General features: G+C 45.6%; 1 protein-coding gene across 1 annotated transcript in view; it reads right to left on the bottom strand.

The window, feature by feature from the left end:
* Positions 1-434: 434 nt before the first annotated feature.
* nfatc1 (nuclear factor of activated T cells 1) overlaps positions 435-14,096 on the bottom strand; it is a gene marked incomplete at its 5' end in the record, with an annotated part of 50,680 nt that continues 37,018 nt past the window's right edge. Inside the window, 2 exons of the mRNA XM_083645690.1 lie at positions 435-2,420; positions 11,271-11,876. Of these exons, the coding sequence (XP_083501816.1) occupies positions 2,365-2,420; positions 11,271-11,876 (662 nt within the window). The 3' untranslated portion in view covers positions 435-2,364. The remainder of the gene's footprint in view (positions 2,421-11,270; positions 11,877-14,096) is intronic.

The raw sequence follows: 14,096 nt of genomic DNA, 5'->3' as shown, positions 1-14,096 counted from the left end.
GAGATAGACAAACAGGCAGCAACTACGGTAGTAGCCTAGCTGGTGATTTAGGCAGACAAGGATAGGTAGTGTCTTTTATCACTGAGCCTGGGTGAACCGCAGCCTTCAATGTGACGTCACAGACTATGCCTGTAACGTAGGTTTCGTGACTGATAGGACATAGAGGTCACGTGGAGGCTGAGTTTACCTAGGCTATCTATCGCTAGTATTGTAATAGTTCTGTGTTTTTACAATAGTTATAGTACAATAGTTTTGTGTCTTTTAGACACAAAATGGGTGAATTGGGTGGGAAGTGAAATAGGCGAATAGCAGCAGTTCATTGGCTCCTCCCAAATCCCCCTGCCTTCCTAGGGACGGACAGCAAGTTTTCAGATGTAATTTCCCGTCTTAATCAGTGCGATACAGACCGTTCAACTGAAAGAGATGATGGCCATTTATTGACAATACACAAAATAGTTTACAAAGCAGAATTACGAGTTGTAGACTATCAATAACCTTTTTCGGTAAACATTTCAGTATGGCTTCGTTCATGCCCTTATATGGTTTAAGACTCATAAATACACATAAATATGTAATACTAATGTGGGAACTGTGTGCAGGCCTATTTGGTTTTGCTATAAGTGCACGGAGCCCCCTACACAAAATAGTACATAACCCACAATAATGTAGGTAACCATGTAAAAGAAGCTGTAGGAATAAACGGAGCACATGCTAAGGGAATAAATATGAAAATACAAAAACATGAATTCATACATATTGCTGTTCACCATCGTTAACTAGACTTTGGATTAAAGAACTTCTCTGTTACAATCGTGAAAGTATACATTCTTTGAGAGACTAATGCTACCTTCATATTGCATAGCTTCCAGGCAGTAATAATAGTCAAGCTTTGTCAAAAGTGAGATGAGTTCTTCCTTTGATATCAATCAAACCAATATTGCTGTAGCTAACCGTTTACTCCATAGTTCATGTTATTTTCAAGCTGAACGATCTAAAATATTCCCATTGTTTTAAAGAGGATAGGAGTCTAGTTAATTTGCATTTCACCTCAGACTAGACTGGACACTGCTTTTAAGTCTGACATTTACCTAGATTTGCTAGAAAGATGAACAACATTCCACCTTTTCGCCAACAAGGGCGCTGCTAGATGATGTCACTAGGTTGACTGTACAGTAGGCTACAGTAGTAAGGATTCTGAACGTTTTGATGAATCAAAACAACCACAACCACAATCCAAGTCAAAAACACAACAGCAATGCTGTTGTGTACTGTACTGTACTGTACTGTACTGTACTGTGCAATACAGCCAACCTGACATCATCTAGCAGTTGGCGAAAAGGTGAAATCTTGTTAATCTTTCTAGAAAATCTAGGTACATTTCAGACTTGAAAGCAGTGTCCTGTCTTGTCTGATGTGAAATGCAAATGAACTAGTCACGTGATCACATGTTTCATGTCCCCTTTAAGGTCCGGTACACTGAATGCATTTCTATATTAGTTCTACTTCGAAAATGACACAAAATGGTGGCGTTTTCGATATCCTGTGACTACATCTGCTTTGTATATCTACCACAACAGCATATAAACTAAGGCAAAAAGGTACTATGGAGTATGAGGTTTATGCAACATGTCAACTGAAAAGTTAGCAGTACATTGCTTAAAAAGGCCATTCGCCATTGCTGCGTGACTTCACAAGGCACTAAGCTAGTTGTCTTGAGGCCGTGGCTACAAACAAAACCACTGTTCCGGTGGTTAATTAAGTGCTTATTGTTGATTGTAAATGCAGAAAACAAACGTCCATATTGACATGCTAACCAGGTCCGTGTGGAGAAAAAAACACTTTTGTTCTGGACAACTTGTCAAGCTGAAGTCTGGCCACTCTCTCTGTTTCCAGTCAAAGGCACTTTTCGTTTCAATCATCTCTCTCTAAAGCCAGATATGCAAACTTGAAGCACTGCAGATATAGCAGATATATACAAATGACATAACTCAGAAGCAATCATTTACAAACTGTAGAGAAAAAGACATACATTATAAAACAATGCTTGGTCCACTAAAAAGCATACTTTGTGTAGTTTGGGGGGATGGCAGGTTGGGGGTGCTACATACCCGATTTACATGTCAAAAAAAGTCAGTCATGTTGATTGATTCCTTGGATCATTTGTGTGTAAAAGGCATTATATCTGAAAAACAAGGCACACATTGGGCCCTGGTCCTCTGGACAATATATCTACATTTGTTCTCCTTGGATTTCCTTCTGTCGCTTCCAGCACGCTGTAGTCCAAGCGTGCAAGAGCATCAATCTGGTTTGGTCTTTCCCGTTATTTCCTTTCTCCGCGTGGATTTGGGCGTTTGTGAGGGGAAGCTACGCGTGGCTGTGGACGGAGATGCTGGACAGGTCGTTCCTGATGATCTCATTGACTGTGGAAGGAGGAGAGAGAGAGAAGAGGATGGTCAGCATCTGGGACACGTGGATTTAAGCCACATGTACTGTAGTACCACGAGTGCATTTTCAGCAGGGGTGAAAACCTGCACAGGACAATAACTGCTATTTCCTCTGAGTCAAACTAATGGAATCATATCCAGTAAGTATCAGTTTAGATCAGATATGCCAGAACCCTTTTTTTTTTTAAATCAAGAGACAGGATACAAGCTGCAAAGGATGCAGGTGCACTTGCTTATCTCTTTTTATCAGCTGTGTCCTTTGGCTGATGGGGGGAATGATCCAATAATAAGCAGACCGACTAAAGCAACCCAAAAATATATATTTATACTTGTGTGGACTTACTGATAAGCGGGAAAAGGGACTAACCCTAATGCTAACCGAGGGGGTTTGAGGCCGTTCATTCTTCATCAACCTGTACTCATCTTATCTGTGATTTATGACAGTGATGGGAGAGTCTCCAGTTTACTCCCTCTTGAAAGTAATGTTGAACTTTGGTAGTGCCTTTTGGGTTGTGTAGAGCTTCCTGGACATGATATAACCCCAAAATCAGCAATTCTCTGTTATCCTTTGCTCCGGAAGTGACGATTGTGTTTGTCCTTTTCTCTCCATTCGCTATCATCGTATGGAGGGGCAGTCTGAAAAGCAGACTTCTAGCACATAAACAAACATGACAGCATACCATAGTCATTCTACAGATGCTTCCTTTATGTTGTTAAACCATCAAGTGTAACATTGAAATCCGATTGGAAGAGTTTCATTGTTACACTTAAAATGGAAAAGTTTATTAACGTAAAGAAAGCGATTCACCCCCCAAAAAAGGTAAGCCGGATGACTATTTTTTAATATATTGACAGAATCTGCTTTGTGTGTTGGGGTTTTCTTTGGGCATGTTTTTCTATTTATTTATTTTTATTTTTTAGCGGGGGGTTCCTATCTGGTGGAAATCCCAGGGGCGCACGTGGAGAACATGCTATAACTCCACAGAGAAAGGCCCTTTTGATGAGCCCACCCGGGCCGTAGGCAACTGAGGACATGGGAATGGAGACACACCCTCAGCGCCCCAGGCGGGAATCGAACCCAGGACCTTCTTGCTGTGTGGTGGTGACAGCGCTACCACTGGGTCACCATGCCCCCTGCTTTGTGGGTGTTTGTGTGCTGTAACTAAGTGTAATTTTCAGACCTGAATGGAGAGAGAGAGAGAGAGAGAGAAAACACAATTCTCCAATCGTCCTTACCGGGGCAACAGATAACAAAGAATCACAGATTTTTTTTTAATCATGTCCAGGAAGCGACACAACCCAAAGCTGCTGCAGCCACAGTTCAATATGACTGTAATCAGCTTCTAACGTTGTTTAATCAGTTGAAGTTGAGGCGGACGTCCAGGCCTCTGCTCGCAGCTCTCTGCTCGCAGTTCTCACAGGGCGCAGGCAGAGGAAATGCGAGAGGGGAGAAGGGGAACACCGCTGGAGCCCGCCTGCACAAACGCAGCCAGCGGCCTGGAGAGGAATTCCCTCTGACTGGACTAAAGCACCCCCTCAGAGAGAGCGAGCGAGAGAGAGATCGAGAGAGTGGGAGGGAGGGAGGGAGAGAGAGAGAGAGAGAGAGAGAGAGAGAGAGAGAGAGCCTGGAAACCTGAGAATCCCCTCAACACAATGGAATGGTGTTTTGTTTTTTTATTTTTTTGCGGCCCTTCCCTCGGTGACCCGGCGCTCGCACGGCCCACACTTCCGACCAGGAATCACACTCGCATCCGATCGCCTCTCTCGACACTTTAAGCCCCGCCCTGCAGAAAATAACGATCCAGTTGTTTACAAGTCTGAGTGAAGCCTCTGTTGTAAACAAAGACGTACTATATCATTACCACCACAGGTACTAGGAAAATAACAGAGACAGAACTTAAAATAGCCAAAGCACCACGTTACCACGACATTTACCCAACATTTTTGCACAAAATTTTGAGTACACACACGGCTTGAGTACGTAAAGATATAGCGTTGGATTCTGACTGAGGCTGTTTACAATTACAGAGTACGGTGGGGATCCTTCACACTCCCTCTCTCAGCCCCAGGTTCTTCTAGAGACATTAAGTTCATGTGTTTGGCCCGCCTGATTGACTGCTATTAATAAAGGGACAGGAAGAAGGCTTGAACGTCGGATAACTACAATCTCACATGAACGTGCCGCAGAAACTCGTGGACACACTGAACCTATTATGTGCCTATGAGGACGGGGGGGGGGGGGGGGGGGGGGTTCGTCTCACAGCGTCATGTCTCTGTGGAGACCTTGGCATGGGAGGGGAAGATAGTCGTCAGCGGAGTTATGACATTTATATCCAGGTGCTGTGAATGTCTTCCTCCTGATCTGTCCAGTGGTGGAAGAAGTATTCAGATCTTTGAGCAATACCACGGACGTAAAAAAACAAACTGTTACAAGTAAAAGTCCTGTATTCAAAATATTACCCAAGTCAACGTACAAAAGTATTATTATAATATATTAAAAGTAGCTCAATTAAAAGTACTATGTGTGTATATGTGTGTGTGTGTGTGTGTGTGTGTGTGTGTGCGTGTGCGTGCGTGCGTATATATAATATGTATATATATATATATATATATATATATATATATATATATACAGTATATATATATATATATATATATACATACACACACACACATCCAGTATATATATAGCGATTTCTAATTACTTTATATATTGCTGCGTAGCTTAACATAAAAGATATATTATAATTTATTAGTTTGTATTAATAATCTAAATGTGCAAAGTAACTAGTAACTAAACTGTCAAATAAATGCAGTGGAGAAGAAAGGTACAATATTTCACTCTGAAATGTAGTGGAGTGGAAGTGTAAAGTATAGCATGAAATGCAAATACTCAAGTAAAGTACAAGTACCTCTACATTGTACTTAAGTGTAACCTGTGTTAAGTGTCTTCTGCAGCTGGGATCGAACTCGCAACCTCCCAAGGACACTAAAACCCATGGGCTCTAGCGTCTGTTGCTAGAGCGTGTCTTGAGGTCTTGGGGATTGAGGTTGACTCACTGCACAGCACTACACTGCCTACCGTTACATAAGTACAGTACTTGAGTAAATGTACTTAGTTACATTCCACCACTGGCTCCGTTATAACGGAGTGCCAAGAAAGAAAGGGGGAAAAAAAACATATCTATTCAGGCTGGTTCGTCTCGGTACTTAAAAAGTTGTATCTGTGCAAAACATCACGGGTAAACGCCGTCCAAACCCCATCTTTTAGATCGCCATATAGCATGTTAGCATGTGCTGCGTGCGTAAAAAGGCTTCCAGCGGTGCGGACTTGACTTCTGCCAATTCAGAGCGGAGAAATCTAACTCCTGAATGAGACTTTGACTAAACATCTGCGGGGAGGACAGAATTCACCACCAGACTTCGGCTTCAGTTTCACCAAGATCAGTAACGACTGTTTATGATAGAGGCAGGATTAGAACAGTTAATTTTCGTGTGTGTACAGTAATACAAGATACTCTGTAAAGTACCTCACCATCAGGACAGCGGCGCACCGCCAACAGCCGGGGCGAATGGGAGGAAAACGAGAGCAAATTATGAGAAGAAGGACTTGAACCTCAAGAATTAAATCCTTGAACCCTCGTCTCCACCCTCTCACCATCTGGAGGTTTAAGGATATCCTCTTCCAGTTCAGGCCTCAAGGGGCCGGTATCGCACCGGCTGCTCACCGCGTACTGTCCGTCAAGTCAGGATGCTGGCTATAAATTTAGGACATCATATCATCACCTGTCCGGTAACGATCAAAATCACGGATGAGTTACGGCGTTCAGATATTTTTCCACGCACCATGTGGTGGAATAGATTGAACTTAATCATAAATAACGTTTTGAGGTGGTGGGACGACAAAATATGAAAGGGATTATGGATTATGCAGAAAAGTCTGGTTTGGATTCAATACCGTTTATTCAGACAAAGCAGGAAGATGTGCTGCTACCTGCAGTCAAATGTTATCATTTGCCACCACTGAGGCCACAACGTTCACTGTTTACGCGTCCGTTGCCATGGCCTACTTTTCATTGTGCTGCCACATTTGATGTCGAGGATCTAATTGAAAAAAATCAATCCATTGATCTCTAAGTGTGCGTACAACAAAGTACTAAAAATAGACCCAGTACTAAGAATAGACCCAACAGCAGCACCACATGGGTGTCATGTGGCTCTGGTGACATTGATTCGCTCAAGAGAGAACGGGGGGTGATGCTACGAACAACCGCAGCAAAAACAAACAATAATCGCTTGGCAGTGATTTTCTAAGACTCGTCAGAACAAGGCAAAAAGTCTGAAAGTGATCACGATTTGATTTTGCGAAGAAATAATTTGTCAAATGATTTTGTTTTATTATGTTATAAACACCGAAGGGTATGAATGTAATGATATGTTTTGTTCACTCACTGTATAAATCACTATAGAACAGTAGGTCCGCAGTGCACACGAATTGTAACAATATTGCAAACCATGTTGACAACAAAGAAAGCTGTCCATGATGGAAGGCAAGATGACCTGTATTATGAAAGAAGACAAGACTGAATGGAGGATACAGTATCTTACTGATTCAATAGAAAATTGTAATTTGGATATATAGGATACATTTTGATAAGCAGTTGAGGTCATTCATCTCAGACTATTACTTCTGTGTTTATATTTATACAGGTCTATTGTAGCACCACAGTATGCTTTCAATTGTATAACGGTATATTTCTACAGGAAAAAGTGAAAGACAATAAAACCCCCGTAAGAAATACAGGTTGTGTGAAAAATAGTTATTTTCAACACTTAATCATTTTATTTCCAAACACGTTTGATTATGCTGACAGCATTGTTGTGAATATAACATGAGGGACTGCGCTGTTAGCGTGTTCATTTGTTATCCTACATGTCTAACACTACAGTGACTCAAGTGCAGGGAGGGTGGCGATTGATATGAAGTAATCCAGGAAGCCGTTTCCTGTCCCGTCGAGGTCGGGCAGCAGCTGGAGTGCACTGATAGAGCCACGGGCTTTTCCACCAGGAAACCCCGCACAAACGAGGAACTCCCAAACAATTAGCAGGACAACTGCTGTTTGCCTCATTAAGGGTTCAAACGCGTCGACAGAATCCGGCCCGTAAACAACAGCTTCTTTCAACACAATCCTACCGCGATACATTAAGAGAGTCTCTGAGAACTTAACTTAACTTGAGAATGAAACGGCTGAGGGAGCAGAGCTGAGACAATTGAGAGAGAGAGAGAGAGCAGAGGATGGGGGGCAACGCACCGCAGATCCCCCCGGTTCAGTGCCACGTCAGGTCCAGGCCGCAAGCCACAAGATGTTCTTGGCCCACAGACTGAGGCTTCTACTGGGTTCCTGCTAGTCAATCCCACAGCGGCGCGGTTCTGTAGTTCACCCATGCTTTTGCCAATGATTTTTTTTTAAACCCAGGTATTACTTAGAGGCAAATTTCCTGAACAATAATGCACTGGAAATGTTGTCGGTTTTAAGAAATATGAATGAAAGGAAGAGAAAGGAGTCCTTGTACGGGTATATACTGTAACCACAGTGAAAATATTCCCTCTTATTTGTGTATGCACCAGTAATTGGCAACTCTCCTGGAAGCAGTAAATAGCACTTTTGTGGCCGGTTACAGTATGTGATAAACCAATTGGGATATTTCCTGCAAAGGTACGTGGCTGCCCACACGTTAATAACAGGCTATAGCTAATAGTTAATTGCAACTATCAATGTCACAAATTGTGTGAAGTCAGATGCTGCGTGTTCCACGTCTCTTGTTATTATCTGAGACATTAATAAACAGAGTGATTAGGCTTCTTCCATGCTCTGGGTTAGCCAATGCCTCACCCTTACCCATGCTCCTACAATTTGCATCTTTCGTTAGTATTTTTAGTATTTCGTAGTATTTTTAAAAGATTATTTTTGGGGCGTTTTACCTTCATTTAGACAGGACAGTAGGCAGACAGGAAAGGTGGAGAGAGAGAGAGGGGATGACATGTGGCAAAGGACCTCAGGTCGGATTCGAACCCGTGTCGGCCGCGAAGGACCAAGCCTCCGTGGTATGCGTGCTACCAGGTGAGCCACCGGGAATGCACAATTATTCTTAGTATTAAGTGGTTTTTACCACATCGGTTCAGACACATTCAGCTACAGTTAATTATAAATCAAGTATCAAGTATGCTCAATTTCATTTCAAATATCGTCTCAACTTTCTGGCAATCAATCGCACTGTTCCGACACCTAACTAGGCCACAACAACAAATCATAAAATGTGTTTTGGAAATACTATTTGGCTGAGATCGGACTTAAACGCGCGCGTGTTTCGCTCGCGTTACCTCACCGCTGAGAGAAAAACCCGTCGGCACACGACGACTGTGCTGCTGTGTGTTATGTATGGCTGGATCCACTTCTTCCAGACTTTCCCTGAGCCAAAAGGAAGCATGCAAACGCCTCCAGTCAGCAACTTTGATGGCGGTGTGGCCCTCAGCCTGTGCAGCGTGGTACAGTCCAAAGCCTGCAGCCTGCGGCCTATAGCCAGGCTCCGGGCCAGACGACAGCGTTCAGACTTTCCATGAGCAGACATGTTTGTAACGTCCCAGGGGACAGTGGGGGAAGCATGCTACATGGCGGGAGGGGGGCGGGAGGACCATTAGAGGCCTGTACAAACAGCGGGAGAGATACCAGCTATGATCAAAGACAAGAGGAGAGATACCAGCTATGATCAAAGACAAGAGGAGAGATACCAGCTATGATCAAAGACAAGAGGAGTAACAGCAGGGGGGCAAAAACACCTGATTGTGTCGCTAAACATCAAAGCATTCAACTTAGATCGCTTAAATTATTTGCGCCAAGTCAATGTCGAATGAAATGTCATTTTGCACGACAAAAATGATCTTCAAGCTATTTAGGTGACAATTTCTGAAGACAAGTGTGCTCGACTAGTTGACTATGCGGAACATTTTATGAACTTTATCTACTAAATTACAGCAGGCAAAATACATTCACACCCCTTCTCCACACTCACAAAACACCAGAGGTTCAATGAATATACCGTTTTTTTTTTTTCAATGACAGTAAGTGTTTCAGCTCCCCAAAAATCTCATATATCGTTATGTGACTTTTAACGAGTGCGGTCGACGAGGAATTACAGCAACACCACACCCGAATGAGGCCGTAAAGCAAAAGCCCGTGTCAAACTCTGCCAAAAGTTTTAACGAAGTGAGAAGCCACATTAAGTTTGGAATGCTTAGTAAAATTTCCGTCAATTCGCCAATGAAAACAGTGCAAACGGGGGGGGGGGGGGGGGGGGCCCAACTTCTCAGAAATATCCATCATGACTATAGTGGCGTACTTTCAACTTTGATCTCTTACGTTCGCTTCTCCTGGTTTGTACCCAACAACCCTTCGAGGGAGTGGGAGCAGCAGCAGCAGCGGCGGCACCGGAGTCAGAGCATAATTACGAATCAAACCTCCATTGACACGGCTGCAGCCAGCTGAATATCCCCCCAGACGGAGCTAACAAGTGTTAATGTATTTACCCAGACCGTTTACAGGAAGTGGCATGGGAACAATCTGAGCCGTGCGTCTGTGGCGCTGCAGCACAACGTTCGTCCCCATTGGGCCACCGTCAGGAAGCCCGGCCAGACGCGTCAGCGGGGGGGGGCTCTGGTAACAGATCAAAGCCCTCCGCTGATAGCTGCTGGTTAGTGTTTCTTCATCTACTGCAACTGAGAGACTCGTGATTTATATGAGGCCAGGCAGCCGTTTTTTTTTCTTCTTCTTGCCCCGAGGAAGATCATTTATCCCGTTTATTTCAAATCAGCACAGAGCAGCTAGCCGAGCACAGAGCCTCGGTGGTGAGCGCAGAGGCCCAGACCAATGAGATCATAAACGTTCTGCTCCTAAAAAGACCTCTCTGTGAGGTAAATAAAGGAGGTCACAAAAAAAGGCATTTATTTTCACCAGGGGGCTTTGAGGGCCTCATTCAGGATTTAAAGCGCGATATACATCGACCGCAACAAGGTTTCTTTGATCTAACTACTGCATAAGTTACAAGCTGACAGCGGGGAGGAAAACAAAAGCAGGCCATCTAAATAATAGTGAGAGTTTAGCAGTAGTACGGAGTAGTAAATGATTTATGAACTTTAACGACCTCTATGGACAACCAGTAGGAATTGCAACAACACTGATACAACTTTTTTGGCGCCGCACCCACCCTCCCTCCCTCCATCCCTCCAGCCCCCTTGTGTTACGGTGGCCTGTGAGTGACAGAAACAAGACACTCACATTTTGACAACAGAGACAAATAAGCTCGCTAATTCACACAGAGAGCCAGCAGGAGTGTTTAGTTAGTTAGTTTAGTGAATGGTCATTTTGTGCGATGGGGCTGTCAGACTTATTGCTCCTTCAAGGGGGGCGGTACGTTGGCTAATTTGCCTTTTTCACATTGATCTGCCCTGTGGTTTGCACTGTCGCTTCACAGCAAGGAGGTCGTGGGTTCGAATCTCCCCCGCCCCCCCGCTCCTTTCTGTGTGGAGTGTGCGTGGGTTTCCTCCGGGTGCTCTGGCTTCCTCCCACAGTCTAACGATAATGCTGTGTTTGTGTAGAACCATAATCTAATCTAGTAAAACATGTGTATGTATATGATGTACACTACAGTATGTACGGTAACCTAAGTTGTGTGTAGATATATGATGTAGTATATGACTGCGATGATGTGTAAAAACTGATGACGCCTGTTGACGTCTGTGTCTTATCTGCTTGCGTCGTTTGTACTCACCGTCATCGAGGTACATCTGGTCGAGCTCCTGCGGTTCCTGTTTGATGTTGACAGCCAGCGTGGGGGGGCTGCCCTCCCGGCCCCCCCTCTCCGGCACCTTGGGGTGCTGCTGCGCCACGGGGCTGGTGCTCCCGCTGCCCGGCGTCACGCAGTGGGCCGGGGAGGAGAAGGGGCCGTCGCCCCCGGGGGTGGAGGGCTGCGAGGCGGGGGAGGAGGAGGCGCTGCTGGACGGGTAGAGGAGACCGCCGGACGGCTGGTAGCGTCCCGGCGCCTCCTGGATGATGGAGACGTGCGGGAGGATCGGAGACTGAGGTCCCAGGCACTTGGAGAAGGGCGGGGGGGAGAGGTCGTGCAGTTTGGGGCTGGTGCTGGGGGAGGAAGAGGAGGACAGTGAGGAAGGCTTGGCTCCCAGTCTCTGCTGGCCGACGGAGAAGGCCCCGCCCACCGCCGCGCACGACAGCCGGAGGTCAGAGGGGGTCATCGAGGGGGGGGTCGCGACCTGCGGGGGGAAGTATGGCTTTGGGTGCAGCGGCAGGCCGGGGCCGCGCTGGGCACACAGCAGCGGGGCGTCATAGTCGTCATGCGGCTCCGTCTTTATTGTCGGAACTGATGGAGGAGGAGGAGAGAAACGCACAATGAGTAAACACATGTTCCAGCTTCCCTCAAGGGTGAGTGAGTGAGTGAGTGAGTGAGTGAGTGAGTGAGTGAGTGAGTGAGTGAGTGAGTGAGTGAGTGAGTGAGTGAGTGAGTGAGTGAGTGGGTTTGTGGCTAGGATACCCATTGCCAAACAAACACTCTGATCAATGAGACTCTGTGTCTGGGCCTAAGCCTCTCCCACCCCGGCTGCAGATATTCACTAAACAAGAAAGAAGGAGAAGAAGGGGATGAATCATCACCGCAAGAGACATCCAGCTGGTTGTATAATAAAAAAGGGTTATTTTCTTTGGATCCTGCTCTGGCGCTAATACCCTAAATGTGCGATATGAAATATGTGGCTGCTGCTGCTGCTGCTGCTGCTGCAGGAGCTTCATACTCAACAGGGGCCTGCAATTTAAAAGAATTACCACACTTTCATTGAGGCAAAGTGGGGGGTGGGACACACACACACGCACACGCACACACACACACACACACAAGCACATATACACACACACACACACACACACACACACAAGCACATATACACACACACACACACACACACACACACACACACACACACACACACACACACACACACACACACCCCCCCCCCCACACACACACACACGCTCAACTCAACGTGAGAGCTGATTTTGTCAAGACGTCGTAGCTGGGAACTTGGAAGACAAAATGGTGGTTTCGGAGCGTTCTGGTTGGGGACTTTGGCTGCTGAGATGAGCCAGGCTCTTCTTCCACAGCCTTGATCTCAGTCTCTGAATTGGACTCGGCCACCCGTCCAGACTCCAGTTCAGATGGTGTTGAGCACCACCCGTCCAGACTCCAGTTCAGATGGTGTTGAGCACCACCCGTCCAGACTCCAGCTCAGATGGTGTTGAGCACCACCCGTCCAGACTCCAGCTCAGATGGTGTTGAGCACCACCGAGTTGTAAAATGTGGGACACCAAATGAATCTTATATAACGAGCGATGCCGTTCCAGTACATCCAAATGCCTACGACAGCGCGGCGGTTCCTGAACCTGAGATCTATCGCCACACAAGTTCTCTTCAACCGCAATGAACTGGATCTCCTTCTTCTCTTCATGGCTGTGTGGCTAAACCGTTTCACATTATAATGTGAAGCATGTGTTTGGATTCAGTGCCACTTTGGCCACCTACTACCTTTTATGTGCTTCTTATTGTATGGATTTGCTTACGGCAGCGGCTCCCATACTTTTTCATGTCAAGGTTTTCACCCTTAAACTGACACAACAAACAAATTTGAGCACGGAGCCCTATTTGATAAGATTTGGTCGCAGCTGGGTGCCCCATCTGATCAGACTTTTTCCTTTTAGATGTTTTATTACAGAGAAAGTGTATGAAAACCAAGACCAAACAGAGTCATACATTCTGTCATGGTGTTACTTATGGATGGAATTATAGTGAAAATAAATGATCCCCCTTTTTGCTGGGGACCCCCGTGGAACCCCCTCAAGGCCCCCTGGGGGTGCCCGGCCGGACCCCACTTTGAGAACCTGCTTTCTTGGGCAGGGAGAGAGATTCGTAATCTTAATGGGACGACCTGGAAAATAAAATTGGACTAGAAGAACCAACCAGGAAGCACCAGCATGCAACACCAGGCCTCCGCTGTCAACAACTGTACAAGAGGAACTTTGATGAGGAGACGGGTCACACCACCCACACGGGCCTAAAAATAGCACACACACCCCTATTTTAGGCCCGCTCAGAGGAAGTGTGTGTCTGTCACTGGAGGAGGGAGGGGCAGATGCACAGACACACACACACACGGTCAGAGGAAGTGTGTCTGTCACTGGAGGTGGGAGGGGCAGATGCACAGACACACACACACACACACACACACACACACAGACACACACACACGGGGTGTGTCTGTGCAAATGTTTGTCTTGCCACAAAAGCCCTGAGAGCCTTGCCTTTGCGTGTCCGCAGTGTGAAAGTCAGTGATGGGTACGTCCCAAAATAAATCTGTTGATTTCGTAAAGACCTGCTGTGTCAAATTTTTTTAACATGATGACGCGATTCAGAAACACTGGCAAAACTTTTAATTCATTTTCATCTCAAACAAATGGGAGGTTTCGGTCACTTCTTCCACCGATACGCTTTCACTCAGTCTAGCACAGGGGTGCTGTAGATCTCGGGCCATCA

The sequence above is a fragment of the Poromitra crassiceps genome (genome assembly GCF_964638095.1).
Source record: "Poromitra crassiceps genome assembly, chromosome: 11".
Lineage (NCBI taxonomy): Eukaryota > Metazoa > Chordata > Actinopteri > Beryciformes > Melamphaidae > Poromitra > Poromitra crassiceps.
This window is presented reverse-complemented; position numbering and strand designations above follow the sequence as displayed.